The sequence below is a fragment of the Microcaecilia unicolor genome, chromosome 5 (genome assembly GCF_901765095.1).
Source record: "Microcaecilia unicolor chromosome 5, aMicUni1.1, whole genome shotgun sequence".
NCBI lineage: Eukaryota > Metazoa > Chordata > Amphibia > Gymnophiona > Siphonopidae > Microcaecilia > Microcaecilia unicolor.
In genome coordinates this window covers 290,092,391-290,116,096 of record NC_044035.1, presented here as the reverse complement: position 1 = coordinate 290,116,096, position 23,706 = coordinate 290,092,391, and the positions used below count along the sequence as shown (strand labels likewise).

At 41.2% G+C, this 23,706-nt stretch overlaps 1 protein-coding gene across 1 annotated transcript in view; it reads right to left on the bottom strand.

Moving 5' to 3' along the window:
- The window catches only part of NCAM2 (neural cell adhesion molecule 2), a 351,991-nt gene that overhangs the window by 69,702 nt on the left and 258,583 nt on the right, over positions 1-23,706 (bottom strand). The window contains exon 15 of the mRNA XM_030205047.1: positions 19,876-20,056. Within this exon, the coding sequence (XP_030060907.1) occupies positions 19,876-20,056 (181 nt within the window). The remainder of the gene's footprint in view (positions 1-19,875; positions 20,057-23,706) is intronic.

Below are 23,706 nucleotides of genomic sequence, written 5' to 3'. Positions count from 1 at the left end.
GTTACAGCATTCTCAATCAGGGGGCAATTCTTCAGGAGGTTTAATACCTTCCTTTAAAACTAGAAATTCCAATAGTTTCGAGGGAGTAAAAAATATGTAATTAACTGTTTCAAAAGTAACATAACATTTACAAGGAAACTTCAACAAAAAAGTAGCTCCTAAATTAATTGTCCTAGATTTATACAATAGGAATTCCTTCCTCCTTTTTTGTGTGTTCCTTGCCATATCGGGGAAAATCTGAATTTTTTGTCCCAGGAAACAGTCATTTAAATGGCGAAAATATAGTCTGAGAATATTATTTCTATCAAGTTCAAGAGCAAATGTCACAATTAAAGTTGTTCTCTCTGTGACCACATTCAACGAATTTTCAAGAAATTCAGTCAAATTTAAATTTGGAGTAACCTGAGGGGTCACAGGATCGTCTTGCAGTATGTTACTGCTGACACCCCTTAAACCATCATAGCACTCCTGCCTACCTTCCACAATGTTGCCACTAGCTCTGAAGACATTGTGGAAGGTAGGTAGGAGTGCTATGATGGTTTAAGGGGTGTCAGCAGTAACATACTGCAAGACGATCCTGTGACCCCTCCTACTGAGCACTATCAGCATAAAAAAAGAAAAAAATTAATTTGAATTGCACGACACACATTAGTTTGTTTAAGACTTAAAAAATATTGAGTGGTTCCTATGTATGACATTTAGAGATAACTACTAGATACCGGACACACCTATTTACCCCAAGGGTTTCTTTCATTAAAAAATAGGACCAAGTAAAGTCGGCCAAGTGTTCGTCAGGGACGCCCTTCTTTTTTCCATTATCGGCCGAGGACGCCCATGTGTTAAGCACACCCCAGTCACACCTTCGCTATGCTTCTGACATGCCCCCGTGAACTTTGGTCGTCCCCGCGACAGAAAACAGTTGAGGACGCCCTAAATCGGTTTTCGATTATGCCGATTTGGGCCACCCTCGGATAAGGACACCCATCTCTCGATTTGTGTCGAAAGATGGGCGCCCTTCTCTTTCGAAAATAAGCCTGCAAAAATTCAGAAGTATGTGAAAACTGAAACAGAAAAGAATATTAGGGGTGTGCATTCATTTTAAAGGTTATAGTACAATTTGACAAATTATGGCATTTTCAATTCAGTTCCCTTAAATTAATGGAATTAATGGTTTTATGACTTGAAAATCATTCATTTTTAGGCTGTTTACAGGTTCCTTAATTGATCTCTCCTTCTGCCTGGCCAGATACAGAGCCTTGGGCAGTACAAAAGCAGAACCCATTTCACCAACTATGCAAACACTTTTTAAAAACAGCCAAATAAGTCTGTCCCAGGCTCATATCTTTCAAATGATATGGTTTGTTTATTTATTTATTTATTTGTTTGTTGCATTTGTATCCCACATTTTCCACCTATTTGCAGTCTCAATGTGGCTTACAATAATATATCATAGCAAGCGTCAATCAAGAGTAGATAAACAATTGGTTACATAAAGAACAGGTGTAACATAATGGATATAATCAATTCAAAAAACATATCAGAAAACAGTTAGATTATCAAGTAAGTGGTGATGTGTTAGAGTTCCTATTGTTGATCATTAAGTTAAGTCTTGTTAAAAAGAAAAGCTTTTAGTGATTTTCAAAAGTTGATGAGGTCAAGAATAGTTTTCAGATGACGTGGCAAGGCATTCCACAGCTGTGTGCCAATGTAGGAAAAGCAGGACGCATGTACCAGTTTAGACTTTTACAGCTAGGGAAGTGAAGTTCCCAGGAATGTGCGTGCAGATTTTTTAGCGTTCCTGGGTGGTAAATCAATAAGGTCTGACATGTATGCCGGAGCGTTTCCATGAATCACCTTATGAACCAGAGTGCAAACTTTGAAAACAGAACGTTCCTTAACTGGGAGCCAGTGGAGCTTCTCTCTTACGGGTTTTGCACTTTCGTATTTTGACTTTCCAAATATGAGTCTAGCTGCAGTGTTCTGGGCTGTCTGAAGTTTCTTGATGATATACTTTTTACAGCCAGCATACAGCGCATTGCAATAATCTAGATGACTCAATGTCATCGATTGTACCAGGATGCGAAAGATGCCTCTTGGGAAGAAAGTTTTAGTCTTCTGAGTTTCCACATTGACTGAAACATCTTCCTAGTTGTATTCTTAACATGGCATTCAAGTGTAAGATTATGATCAATGGTTACTCCAAGAATCTTTAAGGTGTCTGAGATAGGAAGGGAAAAGTTTGGAGTTGTTATAGAGGTGAATTTGTTTGTGTTATGTTGTGCTGTAAGTATAAGGCACTGTGTTTTGTCAGTGTTAAGTTTTAGTTGAAAAGCATTCGCCCATGAATGCATAAATTGGAAGCTTTGGTTGATATCATCCATAATTTCCAATAGATTATTTTTGAACGGGATGTGGATCATTACATCATCTGCATATATGTACGGATTAAGGCCTTGACTGGATAATATCTTGGCCAGGGGCATCATCATTAAGTTGAAAAGGGTCGGGGAGAGTGGAGATCCCTGGGGAACTCCACAGTCTGGTGTCCATAGAGCTGACATATTCGAGCTAAATTTTACTTGGTAAAATCTTGTAGTTAAAAAACCTCTAAACCAATTGAGAACGTTACCTCAATTGATGATGTCAACAGGAAACTGAATACATAAACAATACTATTTTCTGTTAATTTCTTTCCTGGCTTTCAGAGGAATAGTATAGTTTTGTTGTTGTTGTTGTTTTAGCTGCAGGTTAATAGATTTAAAAATGAAGTGAAAATGGGAAAATACCACCCATCTAGTGATAGAAATAAAGGCTCAGGAACAGGTAGACTACTTGATTCAGTCTGTGCATAGAAAAACACCAGAGACTATCCTGCTTATAATCGAAAGAGAAAAACGCCTATATTGCGACCCAAATCGGGAGATGGGCGTCTTTCTCCCGTGGGCGCCCAAATCGGTATAATCGAAAGCCGATTTTGGGCGTTTCCAACTGCAATCCGTCGCGGAAACGGGTAAAGTTGATGGGGGCGTGTCGGAGGCGTGATGAAGGCGGAACTGAGGCGTGGTTATCGGCCGAGAAGAGATGGGTGTTTTTAGCTGATAATCGAAAAAAAGGCGTTTTTGCTGCGATTTTGGGTCACTTTTTTGGACCCTTTTTTTTCATGAACAAGTCCCAAAAAAGTGCCCCAACTGACCAGATGACCACTAGAGGGAATCGCGGATGACCTCACTGGACTCCCCCAGTGGTCACTAACCCCCTCCCACCAAAAAACCCCACTTTAAAAACTTTTTTCCAGCCTCTATGCCAGCCTCAAATGCCGTACCCACCTCAATGACAGCAGAATGTGTTCTATCTTCTGACAGCCTTTCCCTGGTTCTGATGTAGCTCTCGGGTGAGTGTGACACCTTTTCTGTTATGCGCACTGCAGAGTCACATCAGCAATGCATTGTGGTGGGTGTAGGGTATTGGGCTCCATGATTCCACAAGCTTGTGGCAAATGCTCACGATGTTGGTAGTTGGTAGGCTGTACTCCCATGGTGCTTTTCCCCCTGCTTACTGGGTCAGAGTGTGCCCTGTTTTGTTTCCGGTAGTCCATGAGGTAGTAGCCATTTTTGTAAGCCAGTTTTAGATCCCTTTCACATGTTAGCATCGTTACAGAACTTAGTTCTTACCTTGAATGTGACTGAAAGAGGGCATTGTACAGCATTCTGCCAGCTCTGACCTACTGCTAATCTCAGTACCAGGGAGACTCGTTGCCAGTGGGGCACAACCTCTGATCTGCAGTTAACTGTGAGTAAGCGTGCTTATTCCAGTAAAGGACGTTTTCGGAGAGATTAGTCTTCAGGTGTCAACTGGTGTGCCAATGTTATATAGCAGCAACAAGTCCTAGAGGCCTGCATGTATGCAGGTCCCTGGAGCACTTTTAGTGGGTACTGCCCAGGCCCATCCCCCCACCCGTAACACTTGAGGTGGTAAATGGGAGGCCTCCAAAACCCACTGTACCCACATGTAGGTGCTCCTTTACCCCTAAGAACTATGGTAGTGTTGTACATTTGTGGGTAGTGGGTTTTGGGGGAGGGGGAGGGGGTTGGGTGCCCAGCACCCGTGGTAAGGGAGCTATGCATGTGGGAGCGTTGTCTGAAGTCCACCGCACTGAGCTCTAGGATGCCCAGTTGGTGTCCTGGCATGTCAGGGGGGCGAGTGTACTATGAATCGTGGCCCCTCCCACGACCAAATGGCTCGGATTAGGACATTTTTGAGCTGGGCGTTTTTAGTTTCCATTATCGCTAAAAAAAAAAAAAACGTCCAGCTGAAAAATGTCCATTTTTTCAAAAATACGGTCTGTCCCACCTCTTCACATACCCGTTTTCAGACATAGACGCCCATGGACATAGGCGTTTGCGTTTGATTATGCCCCTCCACGTGTTCTATAACTGCAGATCATATAGCATAAGATAGACTCCATACTGAGGGATTTCATAGAGACAAGCAAGTCAGGGATCTCATGGTGATTGTCCCATCCATTTCTTACTCCCTGGCTGTCTGGTTCCCCAATCACCCTTGTAGCTGAAATACATCAGTTTTGTTTTAGATTATCACATTTATTTTTTTCTTCTCAAATATCTTCTGTTTTTAAGGCTTGATTCTTCAGTCTTTAATAGTTTCATTCTCACCTTGATTATTGTAATATTGCCTATGCTGGAAGATGCTTATCAAAGGATAAACATCCTCAATTGGCTCAAAACACTGCTATTCAGCTTCTCTGTCACTTACATGGGAATGGACATGTTACCCCTTGCTTTACCACCACCACTGGCTCCCCATAATATTTTTAATCCAGTATAAAATGTTGGGTCTTTCACAGGGTTTTATAAACCAGAACCATCCTTTGCCTATCTTTTCCTGTCATTTTATATACCCTAGCCTATATAGTACATTCTTTCCATGATTAACATCTTGCTGTGACAGCAGTGTCTTGTGCATGGCTCCTGTCAATTTTGGAATGTGCTCCCCCTATCTCTATGAGTCAAACTTTCCTATCAGAAGTTCAAGGCAACACTTAAAACTCATTTGCATTCTCTTGCTTTCCTAGAGTATCAGTCTTAGTGGAAGTGGTGGGCAGGGACAGATCCCTGCATAGGCTTACTGGTCCCATGCCCAGAGGCCCAAAGGTCTGGGAGGGCCCTTCTAATTATCAAGACAAATTTTAAATTGTAGCCTACAGTGGTTGTGTTTTTCAGGATTGTGATAAATCTGTTTATTCTACTGAAACCCTGATATTTGACATTCATTAATATTTGTGTCAATACCCTATAACACTATCAGTAACTTGATGTTAAATGCATACTTGTATAAATTTAAAACACACACACAGTTGCATGTATATTGTGTTCCTTGTGTGGTGGATAGTAAAAATATGTACTTGGCAGTTGTGGCTGGGAAGGGGCAGGGGGCCCTATGTTTTAGTTGGCCCAGGTGAAAACAAATTTATGATCTGCCCCTGGTGGTGAGGGTTTATCAGCCTGCTCCCTTGAACTAGTCCATCTTCATTTTCGTGTTTTCTTCTTTCCTGTCTATTTGGTGGAGTGCCTTTCCTGCTATGCTGTATTGGGTTTGTTAACAGCAATTTAAACAGCCAAAACAAGCTCCTGGCCAGTGAAATTGCTTTTGTGGGGCTATCCACTGATATTCAGTGACACTTAACTGGTTAGTACTGCTAAATATCAGCACTAACTGCTTATGCTATAGCCGGCTATTTTGGGGGATCCAGGAATGGAGTCAGTAGTAATACAGTTAAAATGCCAATATTCATAGCATAACCAAATAAGTTAGATGGACAAATTGGATCACATAAAACTCAGTTCTATCTTTATCCAGTTTCACTTAGGCAGTTATATGCTGAATGACACACTTAACCGCATACCCCCAGATTCTATATAGTGTGCCTAGAGATCCACGCCGATAACAAATGTGCACAACTTAACAAGCTTAACAATCTAATGAGCACTGATAAAAGCACTTAACAAACAATAACAGCACTAATCAGCGCATAAATCTAGGTGCTGATTTTAGAATATGCTTTGTCAGCACTGAGTTCAGCGCCAATTTTTGAGATGCCATATATAGAATCTTCCCCATAAGGGATATCAATTGTACATAACTAGATATTCAGTGCTGATGCACAGACATGGCCCAGCATTGAATTTATTTATTTATTGGAATTTATTAACCTCCTTTGAGAAGAGATTCACCCAAGGTGGTGTACAATAGGTACAGTTTACCATAAAACTTACAATTTTGCTAACAGCATAACAATAGTAAAATAACCAAGAATAATCATAAATACAATAAATAAGGTAAACTAGAAAACAGTAAATTGAAACCTAAATATCCAGGCATAGTGTTGGCTATAGTCAAAATACCCTGACCGCTACAAGCTGAAGATTTACTCATTTGTAACTGATATAAATGGTGGTATACTAAATACTATCAATATAAATGAAAGAAATAACCTGAATACAATTAACTAAATGGATGATTGATCCAAAATGATCCAAATTATGTTTTTGTTTATTTTTTTTATTCACGTCCCTAAAGAATATCTCTTCAGGATAAAGTGGAACCAACCTGAATATCTTTTATATAGTATAATACAACTTTAAAAAATGCCATATCTCAAAAATATCTAGCTAGTCAATTCTTCCAGTATGCTTGGAAGCTTTGCAGATCACAGACCATAAACGATGAGAAATGAATTAAAGCCCCTTCCTCCCCTCTAATTAGAGGTGGTATATCAAGTACAAGAAATGATAAACAATATTGCTTTGCCAGAGAGTAAGGGATATAAACATGCACAAAATGTTACAACGCTTAATATTAAATGTATCTGTCAGGACACCAAAGATGAAAAGCTTGCTGCAGGTGAAGAGGCTGATTGTGTACAATGTTCTTTTGCCAATTCATGATTATCTGGAATCACTGCGAAGAGATAATGAGGCTGAAACACATAGGTCTATGGCTTTGTGTCTCCTTGCTGGCAGGCTAGCTTTTCATGTACTCACTGGTACTAAGTATAATATTAAAACTTTGATGCTTTGTTCATATGAAAGATAGAATCATTCTCATGTAAGCCATCTGGAGTCTGGATTCACTCCACTGTATTGTGAAAGCCATCTGGTTTCTTTCTGTAGGAATGGGAATCTTTCACCTTTTCTAACTGAATAGTGAACAGCGCAGCACTTACAAACCGAGTGGTCTTCAATATTTTGCACTTTAACTATATTTTCCCCCTCCCTGATTATCTTTAAACTGCCAGTTTTCCTAAAATCTGCAACCACACAGATATCACACACACACGACCTCATGAAAAATGTCTAGCCAATGGTAGATATTACAGTAACATGAGAATTTATAGTTGCTTACCCCTTAGTCCTATAATCCATTCTGAAATTTTTCTCACCCTCCAAACTAAACCTCTTTCCTCACAAACCTTATCTTGCCTCCTGACACATTATTAAGTAGTAGAAACATATGGCTGCAGCTTTATTTACAAAAACACAATTTAAACTCTACAATTGCCATTTCTATTAAATACTGTTTATGGTTTTACAACATTCCTGGATATTCCGAGCTAGCAGCTATCCGGACAGTGATGCTGAATATCTGGGTAGGCCAGCGACCCTCTGTGTGATCTGGGGAATTGCAATATTCAGCACCACTATCTGGTTAACTATCCAGACACTGTAGATAAGCAGTTGTTTTCTTCTAAGATGTCTGGATAATTATCCCAATAGCAGTGCTGCATTATACTTGCTGTTACACTAAATACATTTAAAACATGTATTTTCACTGCTCAGAATTAATACGACAACTCTGGATAGAAAAAGGAATAATTTGGGATACATATTAGAAAGACTACTTTAAAAAACATAAGGGGAAAAAGCATGAAAGGTAAAGCTTCAGGAAAGCTTTCCATCATCGATTTATGGAAGGGGTTGCTGGGATTCTTGCACTGCATACTGAGTACTGAGTAGTGTTTTACCATTTGTGTTGCAACCAGTGTTGGATTTAGGCATATGCTAAACAAGCTACAGCTTAGGACCTCACAAGACGCAGGACCTCATAAAATTTCAGAATTTTTTGGCTTTTATGTGCAGAGCTAACATCCACAGTTGAAACAACAAAATTCACTTTAAACACCTTGCTACTAAATAATTAAAATTTTTGTGGTGACCCAAGGTCCTGTTTTGGTACGCACTTTTGTAAGACCTTCTGGTGTAACTTTTTAACAAAGGGCCTCAAATCGATATATAGCTTAGGGCCTCATCAAGTCTGTAATCACCTCTCTGGAACTATGTAAGCCACTTTGAGCCTACTAATAAGTGGGAAAAAGTGGGATACAAATGTAACAAACAAACAAACAAATAAATAAATAAATATCACTACTATCTGGATAATTTCCTTCTCTATCCCAGACTACCTTAGTGATAAATTATTTAAACTTAATAATTTAGAGTATGTTTTCTCACCATCAATCAGAAGTTTGGAACTAATGATTGACCAAAAATTGTTGTTAGATGTCCAAATTAATTCTATAGTTAAGAAATCTTTTTTCCTAATGAGGGAATTATTTAGAATTCATAAATATTTTGACACTACCCATTCCAGACTGTTGTTTCAGTCACTTTTATTGTTTCAAATTAACTACTGCAATGTGATTTATCTAAATTGTTCAAAAAGTAGCTCTAAAAAACTGCAGCTGATACAGAATATAGCGGTTAGGCTGATTTTTTTCCCAATAGCTAAATTTTATCATGTTTCTTTGTTTTTGTTTCAACTTCATTTGCCTCTGGTAGAGACTAGGGGACATTCAAGTTTTATTGTATTCTGTTTAAGATCTTGCATGGTTTAGCACCATTCAGTGGCGTAGCGAGGGCAGCTGACACCCGGGGCGGGTCACCGATGTGCACCCCCCGGGTGCAGCACAACACACCACCCCCCTCCAGAACGCACCACCCCCTCTGGAATGCACCCCCCCTTCTGGAGCGCGTATTTACTTCGAACGCGGGGCGGGAGGGCCGAACAGACCCGAGTGCATGTCGCTGGGAGCAGCGTCGGCTCCGCTGGTTCCCTGCTCTCTCTGCCCCAGAACAGGAAGTAACCTGTTCCGGGGCAGAGAGAGCAGGGAAGCAGCGAAGCCAACACCCCTCCCAGCAGCGTGCACCCGGGGCGGACCGCCCCACTGCCCCCCCTTCCTACGCCAGTGGCACCATTATATATTCATTCTTTATTTGAATTTGCTTCATCAGTAAGGGTCTGATCACTGAGGCATCCAATTCCTTTTGCTTTCCCTAATCCCAGAGGGATGAAAGTGTCCCGTTTATTTGAATCCTCCTTTCCTTTTGAGGCAGTGAAATTCTGGAATATACTTCCAATTAATTTATGGTCCATTACAGATTGCAAAACGTTTAGAAATTTAAACACTTATTTTTTTAATTTCAGAGATTAGCTGCATAGCAATAATATTGTTTACAATGTTGCTGATGTATGGTGGAAGAATTGTATAATTTTTACTCATGCTGTTGTTTTATGAAACAATTAGGTTATGCAACTTTTTAATGTATTTCCTAGGTTGTGCTTGGTTTCTTAGGAGTTATGATCTGCATTGAACCAGTTTTGGTATGCACAGAATAGAATAATGAATACTATGCTATATTCTATATTATAGTGCTGCTGAAAACGGAGGAACCTCATCAGCAGCTACCTCACCACATGTTTCCCGATATAGGTCTGACAAATTTACAATTTAATTCTCAAAATAATCTCATCAAACAACATATCATGTCATAAATAACTGTATTGCTTAGACTCCAAATCCTGTACAGACCAAATCATGTTTGTTATTAATACTTCTTCACAGAGTTTCTGGTAGGTCTGCTTAAGGATGTGTTCAATAGACATTTAGGCATGGGAGATGTTTATTTGAAGGTGTGAACAAACGTGGATAAAAGTGAGCTGGTTGATATTGTGTACCTGGATTTTCAAAATGTGTTTGACAAAGTACCTCATGAAAGACTCCTGAGGAAATTAGGGAGTCATGGGATAGGAGGTAATGTCTCATTGTGGATTAAAAACTGGTTACATAAGTACATAAGTACATAAGTAGTGCCATACTGGGAAAGACCAAAGGTCCATCTAGCCCAGCATCCTGTCACCGACAGTGGCCAATCCAGGTCAAGGGCACCTGGCACGCTCCCCAAACGTAAAAACATTCCAGACAAGTTATACCTAAAAATGCGGAATTTTTCCAAGTCCATTTAATAGCGGTCTATGGACTTGTCCTTTAGGAATCTATCTAACCCCTTTTTAAACTCCGTCAAGCTAACCGCCCGTACCACGTTCTCCGGCAACGAATTCCAGAGTCTAATTACACGTTGGGTGAAGAAAAATTTTCTCCGATTCGTTTTAAATTTACCACACTGTAGCTTCAACTCATGCCCTCTAGTCCTAGTATTTTTGGATAGCGTGAACAGTCGCTTCACATCCACCCGATCCATTCCACTCATTATTTTATACACTTCTATCATATCTCCCCTCAGCCGTCTCTTCTCCAAGCTGAAAAGCCCTAGCCTTCTCAGCCTCTCTTCATAGGAAAGTCGTCCCATCCCAATATCATTTTCGTCGCCCTTCGCTGTACCTTTTCCAATTCTACTATATCTTTTTTGAGATACGGAGACCAGTACTGAACACAATACTCCAGGTGCGGTCGCACCATGGAGCGATACAACGGCATTATAACATCCGCACACCTGGACTCCATACCCTTCCTAATAACACCCAACATTCTATTCGCTTTCCTAGCCGCAGCAGCACACTGAGCAGAAGGTTTCAGCGTATCATCGACGATGACACCCAGATCCCTTTCTTGATCCGTAACTCCTAACGCGGAACCTTGCAAGACGTAGCTATAATTCGGGTTCCTCTTACCCACATGCATCACTTTGCACTTGTCAACATTGAACTTCATCTGCCACTTGCACGCCCATTCTCCCAGTCTCGCAAGGTCCTCCTGTAATCGTTCACATTCCTCCTGCGACTTGACGACCCTGAATAATTTTGTGTCATCGGCGAATTTAATTACCTCACTAGTTATTCCCATCTCTAGGTCATTTATAAATACATTAAAAAGCAACGGACCCAGCACAGACCCCTGCGGGACCCCACTAACTACCCTCCTCCACTGAGAATACTGGCCACGCAATCCTACTCTCTGCTTCCTATCTTTCAACCAGTTCTTAATCCATAATAATACCCTACCTCCGATTCCATGACTCAGCAATTTCTTCAGGAGTCTTTCGTGCGGCACTTTGTCAAACGCCTTCTGAAAATCCAGATATACAATATCAACCGGCTCCCCATTGTCCACATGTTTGCTTACCCCCTCAAAAAAATGCATTAGATTGGTGAGGCAAGACTTCCCTTCACTAAATCCGTGCTGACTTTGTCTCATCAGTCCATGTTTTTGTATATGCTCTGCAATTTTATTCTTAATAATAGCCTCCACCATCTTGCCCGGCACCGACGTCAGACTCACCGGTCTATAATTTCCTGGATCTCCTCTGGAACCCTTCTTAAAAATCGGAGTAACATTGGCTACCCTCCAGTCTTCCGGTACTACACTCGATTTTAGGGACAGATTGCATATTTCTAACAGTAGCTCCGCAAGTTCATTTTTTAGTTCTATTAATACTCTGGGATGAATACCATCAGGTCCCGGTGATTTACTACTCTTCAGCTTGCTGAACTGACCCATTACATCCTCCAAGGTTACAGAGAATTTGTTTAGTTTCTCCGACTCCCCCGCTTCAAATATTCTTTCCGGCACCGGTGTCCCCCCCAAATCCTCCTCGGTGAAGACCGAAGCAAAGAATTCATTTAATTTCTCCGCTACGGCTTTGTCCTCCTTGATCGCCCCTTTAACACCATTTTCGTCCAGCGGCCCAACCGACTCTTTGGCCGGTTTCCTGCTTTTAATGTATCTAAAAAATTTTTACTATGTATTTTTGCTTCCAACGCTAATTTCTTCTCAAAGTCCTTTTTTGCCCTCCTTATCTCCGCTTTGCATTTGGCTTGGCATTCCTTATGATCTATCCTGTTACTTTCAGTTGGTTCTCTTCTCCACTTTCTGAAGGATTGTTTTTTGGCTCTAATGATTTCCTTTATCTTACTGTTTAGCCACGCCGGCTGACGTTTAGTCTTTTTTCCCTTTTTTCTAATACGTGGAATATATTTGTCCTGAACCTCCAGGATGGTGTTTTTAAACAGCATCCACGCCTGATGCAAGTTTTTTACTCTGCGAGCTGCTCCTTTCAGTCTTTTTTTTACCATTTTTCTCATTTTGTCGTAATCACCTTTTCTATAGTTAAACGCTAGCGTACTTGATTTCCTAGTTTCATTTCCTTCAATGCCAATATCAAAACCGATCATATTATGATCACTGTTATCAAGCGGCCCTCGTATCGTTACCCCCTGCACTAGATCATGAGCACCACTAAGGACTAAGTCTAGTATTTTTCCTTCTCTTGTCGGCTCCTGAACTAGCTGTTCCATGAAGCTGTCCTTGATTTCATCAAGAAATCTTATGTCCCTTGCGTGTACAGATGTTACATTAACCCAGTCTATATGCGGGTAATTGAAATCCCCCATTATTATTGTGTTGCCCAGTTTGTTTGCGTCCCTGATTTCCTTTAACATTTCCGCATCCGTCTGTTCGTTAAAAGATAGAAAACAATAGTAGGCTTAAATGGTCAGTATTCTCAATAGAGAAGGGTAGATAGTGGAGTTCCCACAGGGATCTGTGCTGGGACTGCTGCTTTTTAACATATTTATAAACAATCTAGAGAATGGAATACCTAGTGAGGTAATTACATTTGCTGATGACACAAAGTTATTAGAAGTCATTAAATCACAAGAGGATTGTGAAAAATTGCAAGAGGTCCTTACAAGACTGAGAAACTGGGCATCCAAATAGCAGATGATGTTTTATGTGAGCAAGTACAAAGTGATGCATGTGGGAAAGAGGAACCCGAACTATAGTTACATGATGCAAGGTTCCACATTAGGAATCACTGCCCAGGAAAAGGATCTAGGTGTCATCGTTGATGATACTATGAAATCCGCTGCTCAGTGTGCAACAGCGGCTAAGAAAGCAAATAGAATGTTAGATATTATGAGGAAAGGAATGGAAAGCAAAAACAAGGACATTATAATGCCTATGTATCGCTCCATGGTACGACCACAACTAGAATATTCTGTGCAATTCTGGTCACCGCAATTCAAAAAAGATATAATGGAATTAGAAAAGGTTACAGAGAAGGGACAGAAATTATAAAGGGGATGGGATGACTTTCCTATGAGGAAAGGCTAAAGCAGCTTGGGGTCTTCAGCTTTTAAAAGGAATGGCTGAGGGGAAATGTGATAGAGGTCTATAAAATAATGGAATGGAATGGGTGGATGTGAATTGCTTGTTTACTCTTTACAAAAATACTAGGACTAAGGGACAAACAATGAAGCTATTAAGTAGTATATTTAAAATAAATTGGAGAAAGTATTTTTTTCACTCAACATGTAATTAAACTTTGGAATTCATTGCCACAGAATCTAGTAAAAGCAGTTTGCTTAGCAAGATTTTAAAAGGTTTGGATAACTTCCTAAAATAACATAAGCCATTCTTAAGATGGACTTGGGGAAGATCCACTGCTTATTTCTAGGATAAGCAACATAAAATCTATTTTACCGTTTTTGGATCTTGCCAGGTACTTGTAACCTGGATTGGCCACTTTTGGAAATAGGATACTGGGCTTGATGGACTTTTGGTCTCTCCCAGTATGGCAAACACTAATGTTCTTTAGTTCTTAAATGATTTGTGGTCCCTTTTCACAAAAGTGATAATAGAATCCACAAGACATTAAAATCTTATACTGGTGGTAGGACAATTAATAGAGACTGTTGTGAAAGAAACATTAATGAACTGGATGGACTACTTCCCAGGATATAAATGGAGCTCAGAGAGGTTTTGTCTACTGGGGGACCAGTTTAGTAGATATAGATAATAGAGGTTCCATGTCACTGAAAAAAAGTAGATGTGATCCCGTTTCACAAAAAAGTGGTAGTGTAGGAAAAGTAGTGCAGATGCTACTGAAGGAAGAGATAGTAAAATTTCTATAGTCCAATGGGTTGCTTGATTCAAAGCAACCTGGTTTTACCAGTCAGATAGTGCAAAACAAATTTGATTAATTTAATTGATTAGAGGGCTAGAGAGGAAGGAGACAGCTTTAGTGTTGTTCGTATGATGATGTTTGATATGATTTGTATTTCTATTTGTTTCTATTTATTGTTGACACATTGTGGATGTTTTAATTGTAAGCCACCTAGAACATTATTGATTGTGTAGGTTACAAATATTTTAACTAACTAACTAACTAACTAACTAACTAAATAGAGATGAATGTGTTGGATTTCACCAAAGCATTTCATTATGGTTTCTGGGGATGAGTCCCAGGGTGGTGAATTGGATTAAAAATTGATTGACAAATAAATAATAGAGGATGGAATAAATGGAATTCATTTGATGGGAGGGGAGAGGCTGATGTGTACAGACCAGGAGAGGGACCTCAAGATGTCAAAGCAACATGACAATGTAATGGCCAAAGGCTAAAAAGAGGTTAGGCTGCATAAATAGGGTCATAAGTGCCTGAAAGGAGGACATGATGATAATACTAAGCTAGCTAGCTAGATAGATAGATAGATAGAAGGAAATGGAATTCACTCTAAAGAGAAAGAAACAAGCAATGGAATCCCTTAAGGGTCAGTCTTCATGCTAGTTCTGTTGAATATCTTTGTCAAATATTGCAGAACAGTTTGAAAAAATGTGTCTTTTCATGGATGACATAATGATCCTCAACAAAGTAGACACCTCTGAGGGAGTAGACAGAATGAGAAATTTTCTAATAAAGCAGTAGGAGTTGCTGAATGCTGGACAGTCAATCTTCGATGTAAAAATATGCAGAGTCCTTTTGAGATTTCAAATTAACATACAAATCTCAGGTAAATTACATCAGCTTAGAGCTATTAGGTCTGTTTTGATTAAGGAAAGTTTTAGAGTTATAGCCCAATCAATACTTCCTCTGCAATTAGATTATTAAAACTCTGTATTATACAGTATTTATAAAGTTGCAAAGAGAGCTCCATCTCTTGAAGAATACTGATGCTAGGCTTATTTTTTGTTAGGGTAAATTTGAAAGGGTTTCTCCCTGACTGGATTCCTTGTGTCACAACTGATGGTGAGCCCTTGGGTCGCAGCCAGGTTGACGTTACCTTGCCAACCTGAAGGCTGGCTAGGCCCCAAGTGGCGGTGGGCGAGACAACTGGGAAAGACTGGACTGGAGACAAGGCTGGAGTTACTACTACTACTACTAATTGACATTTCTAAAGCGCTACTAGGGTTACGCAGCGCTGTATAATTTAAACATGGAAGGACAGTCCCTGCTCAAGTAGCTTACAATCTAAAAGACAGGTGTACAATCTAAAAGAAAGGTGTACAATCTAAAGACAAGTGTACAGTCAAAAGACAAGTGAAGAGTCCGTCAGATAGGGCATACTATATTACATGAAAGGTTAGGTGCCGAAAGCAGCATTGAAGAGGAGAGTTTTAAGCAGAGATTTGAAGATGGGTAGGGAGGGGGCTTGGCATAGGGATTGAGGAAGATTGTTCCAGGCATAGGGCGAGGCAAGGCAGAATGAGCGGAGCCTGGAGTTGGCAGTGGTGGAGAAGGGAACTGAAAGGAGGGATTTGTCCTGTGAGCGGAGGTTACGGGCGGGAACATAGGGGGAGATGAGGCTAGAGAGGTAGTGAGGAGCCGCAGACCGGGTGCATTTGTAGGTAAGGAGGAGAATCTTGAATTGTATGCGGTATCTGATCGGAAGCGGGTAGAAGGGGTTCTGTTGGAACTGGAACCAAAACTGGAAACAGGGGCAGTGCTTGGAACTGCAGCTTGCGCTGAGAGCTGGTCCCACGGCTGAAAGCTGAAGAAGCATTAGAAGCTGGAGTTGGGAAGCTGTATAGAAGCTGGAAACAGAACTGGAGCTTGGAAGCAGTACTTGACTGGAGCAGGAACCAGGAATAATATACAGGCAGGAACAGGAGACGTGGAGGGGCATAATCGAACGGGGCGCCCAGGTTTTCCTGAGGACGTCCTCGGAGGACGTCCCCACAAAGGAGCGGGGAAACCCATATTATTGAAACAAGATGGGCGTCCATCTTTCATTTCGATAATATGGTCGAGGACACCCAAATCTCCACATTTAGGTTGACCTTAGAGATGGTCATCCTTAGAGATGGTCGTCCCCGATTTTTGGTGATAATGGAACTTGAGAATGCCCATCTCAAAAATGACCAAATCCAAGCCATTTGGTCATGGGAGGAGCCAGCATTCGTAGTGCACTGGTCCCCCTGACATGCCAAGACAACAACCGGGCACCCTAGGGGGCACTGCAGTCGACTTTACAAATTACTCCCAGGTGCATAGCTCCCTTACTTTGTATGCTGAGCCCCCCAACCCGCCTAAAAAAACCCACTCCCCACAACTGTACACCACTACCATAGCCCTTAGAGATGAAGGGGGGCACCTAGATGTGGGTACAGTGGGTTTGTGGTAGGTTTTGGAGGACTCACATTTACCACCACAAGTTTAACAGGTAGGGGGGATGGGCCTGGGTCCGCCTGCCTGAAGTGCACTGCAGCACCCACTAAAACTGCTCCAGGGACCTGCATACTGCTGTCATGGAGCTGGGTATGATATTTGAGGCTGGCATAGAGGCTGGAAAAATATTTTAACATTTTTGTTAGGGTGGGAGGGGGTTAGTGACCACTGGGGGAGTAGGGGGAGGTCATCCCCAATTCCCTCCGGTGGTCATCTGGTCATATAGCGCACATTTTTGTGGCTTGTTTGTAAAAAAAAAAAGGACCAAGTAAAGTCGGCCAAGTATTCGTCAGGGACACCCTTCTTTTTTCCATTATCGGCCGAGGACACCCATGTGTTAAGCATGCCCCAGTCCCGCCTTTGCTATGCTTCCGACACATCCCCGGGAACTTTGGTCGTCCCCGTGACGGAAAGTAGTTAAGGGCGCCCAAAATTGGCTTTCGATTTTGGGTGACGCTGGGAGAAGGACGCCCATCTCCCAATTTGTGTCGAGAGATGGGCGCCCTTCTCTTTCGAAATGAGCCCAAAAGTGGAACAAGGCTTCAACGCACACTAGACAATTCTAGGAGACCTGTTGCAAATGCACTGGCTGGGAGGCAGAAACGTCCTTAAATATTACCAAATAGGAAGTGATGACATCAGTCAGTGCCCTCTTGCAGAGCTACAATGGAAGTGCTGAGTTTCCAGGAAGTAAACAAGTCCTTCTTGGCACAGAATGCTGCTGGAGACCACAAAGAATAGGTGATGGATGAGACACCTTGCAATGGCTTCCAGTCAATTCACAGTTTTAAAATTGCTTGCTTGATTTTCTAATCATTTCATGGGTTAAATTTTGAAGGAGTCACGAGGATTTTAAATCATCCTAATAGTCAGCCTACTATGCATGAGATCCATAAAATGAAGCTTAATTGCCCTTCAATGAAAGGTTTTAGAAATAAGAGGTAGGTTGAGATGCCTTTTCCCTTTTAAGTGGCTAGGTTGTGGAACCATCTTTTAAGGCAGATTAGAGAATTATCTTCTTATTCCCCTTTCCAGAAATTCTTTAAGGAATATTTTATCCCAAATTCAATTGATCTGTATAATTACTGGTAGAGTGTTAACTATATTTTGTTATTCCTCTACTGTTGAAGTTTTTCACTTTTGTAATCAGCTTAGAATCTTTAAGAAATATGCAGAATATAAGACTATTGATGGTATGGTATATATATACAGGACACTTATAATTAGTCAACTAGAGGGCATCTGGCAGGAAACTATTAAATAACGGAACACTGGTGCCATCATTGTTTTATAGAATACTAGAATAACTGGGTATATACGTACTTAAAAATTAGATGTGACATTTTACAGCAGCTATAGAGTTGGTATAAATGTTCATGCCTAATTGTCATTGATACACAAATAACTCAGGGTCCCTTTTACAAAGGCATGGGAGGGCCTACGCATATGCCAAATTGGCACTACTGCCTGGCTAGCGTGTGAGCTGGGCATTAATGCCAAATCCCGCGATAGAAAATAATTTTCTATTTTCGGCTATTGGCCGCTTACCCAGCAGTAAACAACAGTTGGCATATGCTGCATGCATGAGACCTTACCATTAGGTCAACAGATGGTGGTAAGGTCTCAGGCTGTAATATATTTCTTCAGCAAAATGTAAGCATTTTTTTTCTTTGTTCTTTCGTCATGGTTCAAAATTGTTTTTCTGACTTCAAGCATCCACTAGTGAGAAGTGAAAGGCAGTAGAAACTACAAAGGCCAATTCCAAGTGTAAATCACTGAAGAAAAGGATTACCTATGACTGATGGGTGCATGGAAGACTACACATTCCAAACATTAATATCTGTGAGCTGCCGGCTTAGCCGATGGACCCAGTTCTTTGTGAACCAGCTGCTCTTGATGCCTCTCTCTCTCCTGTATAATTCACAGTCTGAGCTTAACTGTTTGAACCATCTTAATAATGTACTCCTTAATAAAAGACTTTTTTTTCCTAGATAATGAGATTTTTCAGTTAATGGATTTTGGGGGGAAAACATGCTGTACTGTACTGACATAAAATACTATTTCATGGAATATCATCAATATTGTATAATCATAAATGGAGAACTTTGATGTCAAATTGTTTTCCTGGTTGTGCAGTATCATCTCTATTGTGTGAATTAAGGGGTTGTTTTACCAAGGCACACTAAAGATTAGTGTGTGCTAAATGCTGCGCAGCCCATTGTATACCCATAAGTTGCATGGTACTTAATGCACACTAATTTGTTAGCTTGCACTAAATCCATTAACACGCTTTAATAAAAGGACCCCTTAATATTACACTATAGTTTTATAACAGGTTGTATTTCTATGATTAATAGCTGTGGTGGTGGTGGTGGTGGTGGTGGTGTGTGTGTGTGTGTGTGGGGGAGGTTATAAGTGCTGGGCAGACTTTTACAGTCTGTGTTCCGCAAATGACAAGACAGATTAGGATAGGCTGGAGTAGGCATTGACAGCAGCTCCAGTAGTTGAACCATAAGAATAGGGCCAAGAAGACTTTTACGATCTATGTCCCAGAAACAACAAAGGAAGACTGTGATCAAGTATATAATATTACATTCATTGTTGATTTAATCTTGAATTGAGAATGAATGTGGCTGTTGGGCAGACTGGATGGACCATTCAGATCTTGATCTGCCATCACTTACTATGTTACTATGTTTACTTATTAATTAAAATAAGATACTTAGCATATGATAATGTTTGGAACAGAACAATTGATTAGAAGCATTAAAAAAAAAAAAGATTCTTGTAACTCCATGATTTGTTTTTCATCTGTTTCATAACTAGGAATCACAGAAGCAGAGACAATAAATTGTCCAGGTATGGTGATCACATTCAGAATCTTGCCACAGAATCCACATGAATGGTGCCATAGAATAGCTAGATAGAGGGATGGTATAGAAAAGCACTGACTTTATGGAAAATTGTTTCACAAACAGGATGGAATGAAGAACCCTTTCAGACCTTCAGTACCAGTTTTGTCCCAAATACCTATACAAATATAAGGACTAAGCATAAATAAGTCTATGAAATATACCTGCAAGAGAAAGGTTTTTGTTTAAAACATTACACTTACCCGTGATAATGTTGGGCTTTGGGGGCATAGTAAATTCATACAACATTGGCTCAGAATATCCCAGTCTATTTATAGCAGTAATTTGCACTTCATAGCCCACGTTCCACTGCAAATGCTCCAAGGTAATATAATCTTTATGTCCCTGGATCTTCTTTTCTTGCCACTGATCTTCTTTGTCTTTCTGTAAAAAAGCAACTATTGATTTATCTGCACAGCACCAAAAGCTTACATCTGTGTTTTGCACAAAAATGACAGAACATTCAAACTGTGCATTGCTGAAAGAATTCCGGAGTCTTTTTACTAAAATGGTGTAAGCTTTTGAACTTAGCATGCTTAACAGCAAAATGTATGGGCTGATGCTCAGAACTCCCACGGTAAGCCAACAGTGCAGAAACCTAGCTTGCCAATGCTCAAATATAATAACATAGTAACACAGTAGAGGACGGCAGAAAAAGACCTGCACGGTCCATCCAGTCTGCCCAACAAGATAAACTCATATGTGTTACTTTTTGTGTACACCTTACCTTGATTTGTACCTGTCCTTTTCAGGGCACAGACCGTATAAGTCTACCCATCACTATCCCCGCCTCCCGACCACCAGTCCCGCCTCCCACCACCGGCTCTAACACAGACCGTATAAGTCTGCCCAGCACCATCCCCACCTCCCGCCACCGGCTCTGCCACCCAATCTTGGCTAAGCTCCTTAGGATCCATTCCTTCTGAACAAGATTCCTTTATGTTTATCCCACGCATGCTATAAACGCAAAGGAGAAGGTGCTTGACGCATGCACATACGAGTTTCACGGTAAGCTCAGCTCCTGTGTGCATGTGCAAGTAAAGTACACATTGGCGTTTGTTTTCTGCAGCTTGTTGTTGGGTTTTTTTTACACAACAAATTGGCACCAATGTGTGCTTTCACTTTTGGGTTTGCTCTGACTCACACATATTTGTCTTTTACTACCAGTGCTTAGAGGCTTGCATTGGCTTCCTTCTGCTTCCAAATTACATAAAACCTGGCATATTTTAAAGAAAGAATCACGAGAAATCCTCTCTTCAAACACTCTACCACCTGCTCGGAGCTGGGTTTATGCCAAGTACTTGTATCCTGGATTGGCCACTGTTGGAAGCAGGATACTGTGCTAGATGGACCACTGGTCTGACCCAGTATGGCTATTCTTATATTTTTTCAGTGGTAATGCGGCTTTGTTTTGAACACTGTTCTCTGAGCATTGGGAGGGAATAGGAATTGACCTTATCAACATCCATGTGACTACATTTACATGCTATTTGTGTTAATCTTTGGCACATATGGAGGGGCATAATCAAACGGGGACGACCATCTCTAAAGGTGCCCATCTCTAAGGACGTCCCGGTGAAGGGGCGGGGAAACCTGTATTATCAAAACAAGATGGGCAGCCATCTTTCGTTTTGATAATATGGTCGGGGATCGGGCAAATCTCAACATTTAGGTCGACCTTAGAGATGGTCATCCCCGGTTTTCGGCGATAATGGAAACCGAGGATGCCCATCTCAAAACGACCAAATCCAAGTCATTTGGTCATAGGAGGAGCCAGCATTCGTAGTGCACTGGTCCCCCTGACATGCCAGGACACCAACTGGACACCCTAGGGGGCACTGCAGTGGACTAACTGATGCACTAACTGAATGGAAAAAAGTCATGCAGTGGTCACTATCCACCTCCCACCCTGAAAAAAACAAATTTAAAAGCATTTGTCTTTTTTTTAGAGTATGGGTGAAGGATGTCCTTTGCTATGCCTCCGTGACAGCAGTTGAGGATGTCCTTCGCTATTTATTTAGATTTTGCTCACACCTTTTTCAGTAGTAGCTCAAGGTGAGTTATGTTCAGGTATACTGGATATTTCTATGCGCCTGTCCCTGCAACGGCAGTTGAGGATGTCCTTCGATATGCCTCCATCTGTGCAACGTTGAGGACGTCCAAAATGTGGATGTTTGTGAGAAGGACATCCATGCCTGCTATGCCTCTGACACCCCTTTTATTTATTTAGGTTTTGGATCACAAGTAGCAACAGTGAGAATTGAACCAGCCAGTTCTGGATTGCAAGACCAGTGCTTTAACCACTAGGCCACTCCTCCAGTCCACACAACTCCACTTCACTCCCTTGAAATTTGGCCATCCCTGTTGGGGGGGCAGTTGAGGACATCCAAAATGTTTGAAAGAAGGACATCCACTCCCTTGTTATGCCTCCGCTGACACACACATATTGCCCCCCCCCCCCCCCAGGGACCTGCATACTGCCCACCCCCACAGGAATGGCCACATTTCAAGGGACTGGAGAAGTGGCCTAGTAGTTAGAGCACTGGTCTTGCAATCCAGAGGTGGCCAGTTCAAATCCCAGTACTGCTACTTGTGATCCAAAATCCCAATAAATAAATGGGGTGTCAGAGGCATAGCAGGCATGGATATCTCTCTCACAGAAACATCCAGGCATAGACATCCTTCTCACAAACATCCACATTTTGGACGTCTTCAACATTGCACAGATGGAGGCATATCGAAGGACAGATGGAGGCATATCGAAGAACATCCTCAACTGCCGTTGCAGGGACAGACGCATAGAAATATCCAGTGTACCTGAATGTAACTCACCTTGAGCTACTACCCTAAACAGTGTGAGCAAAATCTAAATAAATAAATAGTGAAGTACATCCTCAACTGTCGTGGTAGGGATAGAGGCATAGCACAGGATGTCCTTCACCCATACTCTAAAAAAAAAAGACAGAAGTTTTTTAAGTTGTTTTTTTCAGGGTGGGAAGTGGTTAGTGAGGAGTAAGGGAAGGTCATCCCCGATTCCCTCTGGTGGTCATCTGGTCATTTAGGGCACATTTTTGTGGCTTGGTCATAAAAAAAAGGACCAAGTAAAGTTGGCCAAGTGTTCATCAGGGACGCCCTTCTTTTTTCCATTATCGCTTGAGGACGCCCATCTGTTAGGCATGCCCCAATCCCGCCTTCACTACACCTCCAAAACGCCCCTGGGAACTTTGGTTGTCCCCGCGACGGGAAGCAGTTGGGGACGCCCAAAATCGGCTTTCGATTATGCCGATTTGGGTGACCCTGAGAGAAGGACGCCCATCTCCCGATTTGTGTCGAAAGATGGGCGCCCTTCTCTTTCGAAAATAAGTCTGATATTCTCTCCCGCTAAAGCCTCTGAGCATTCTGCATTCACTAATGTGGGTGCTGGTCTGGCACTAATTGCCTCTAGCACCCACATTTGATTCTGAGCATCGGCCCATTATTGCTGTACAGTAATTTCTGGAGGCATACCAAACAGGTCTTCTGCAGTTACTACACAGAAAACATATTTAGACTATTTGCATTTAGTGCAGTTGTACTTAATGCCTTCTCTGCAATGTACAGGCTATGCCCATTCTCAACCTATAACCCGCTCAGGTCCCACCCCCTAAACAGCAGTGGATTAATGTGCAAATTAGCTTGCACTATCATTCCAATGCAGAAATAATTACTGTGCTTATCTGGTAACAGTACATGCTCATTTACATGTTAAGTGCTTAGCACACTTTAGTAAAATGGTCTCTCTTACTAGAAGTTACCATTTTAAAGTCTACTTTAGTGCTTATTAGGAAAAAATATGTTTTAACTGTGCCAAGAGTTATATTACATTACATTTAAGTTCTAATTTATTAATATTAATAGATTATAATTGGTTTTATTTGTACTCAATCTTGGGCAACTGTGGAAAGCCATGTAAGAAATCCAAATCTTTTTTTTTAAAGGGTTTCATTTTATCCTGATCAGCATATCTAATTGCTAGAGATGAGCAGCCAGAAAAT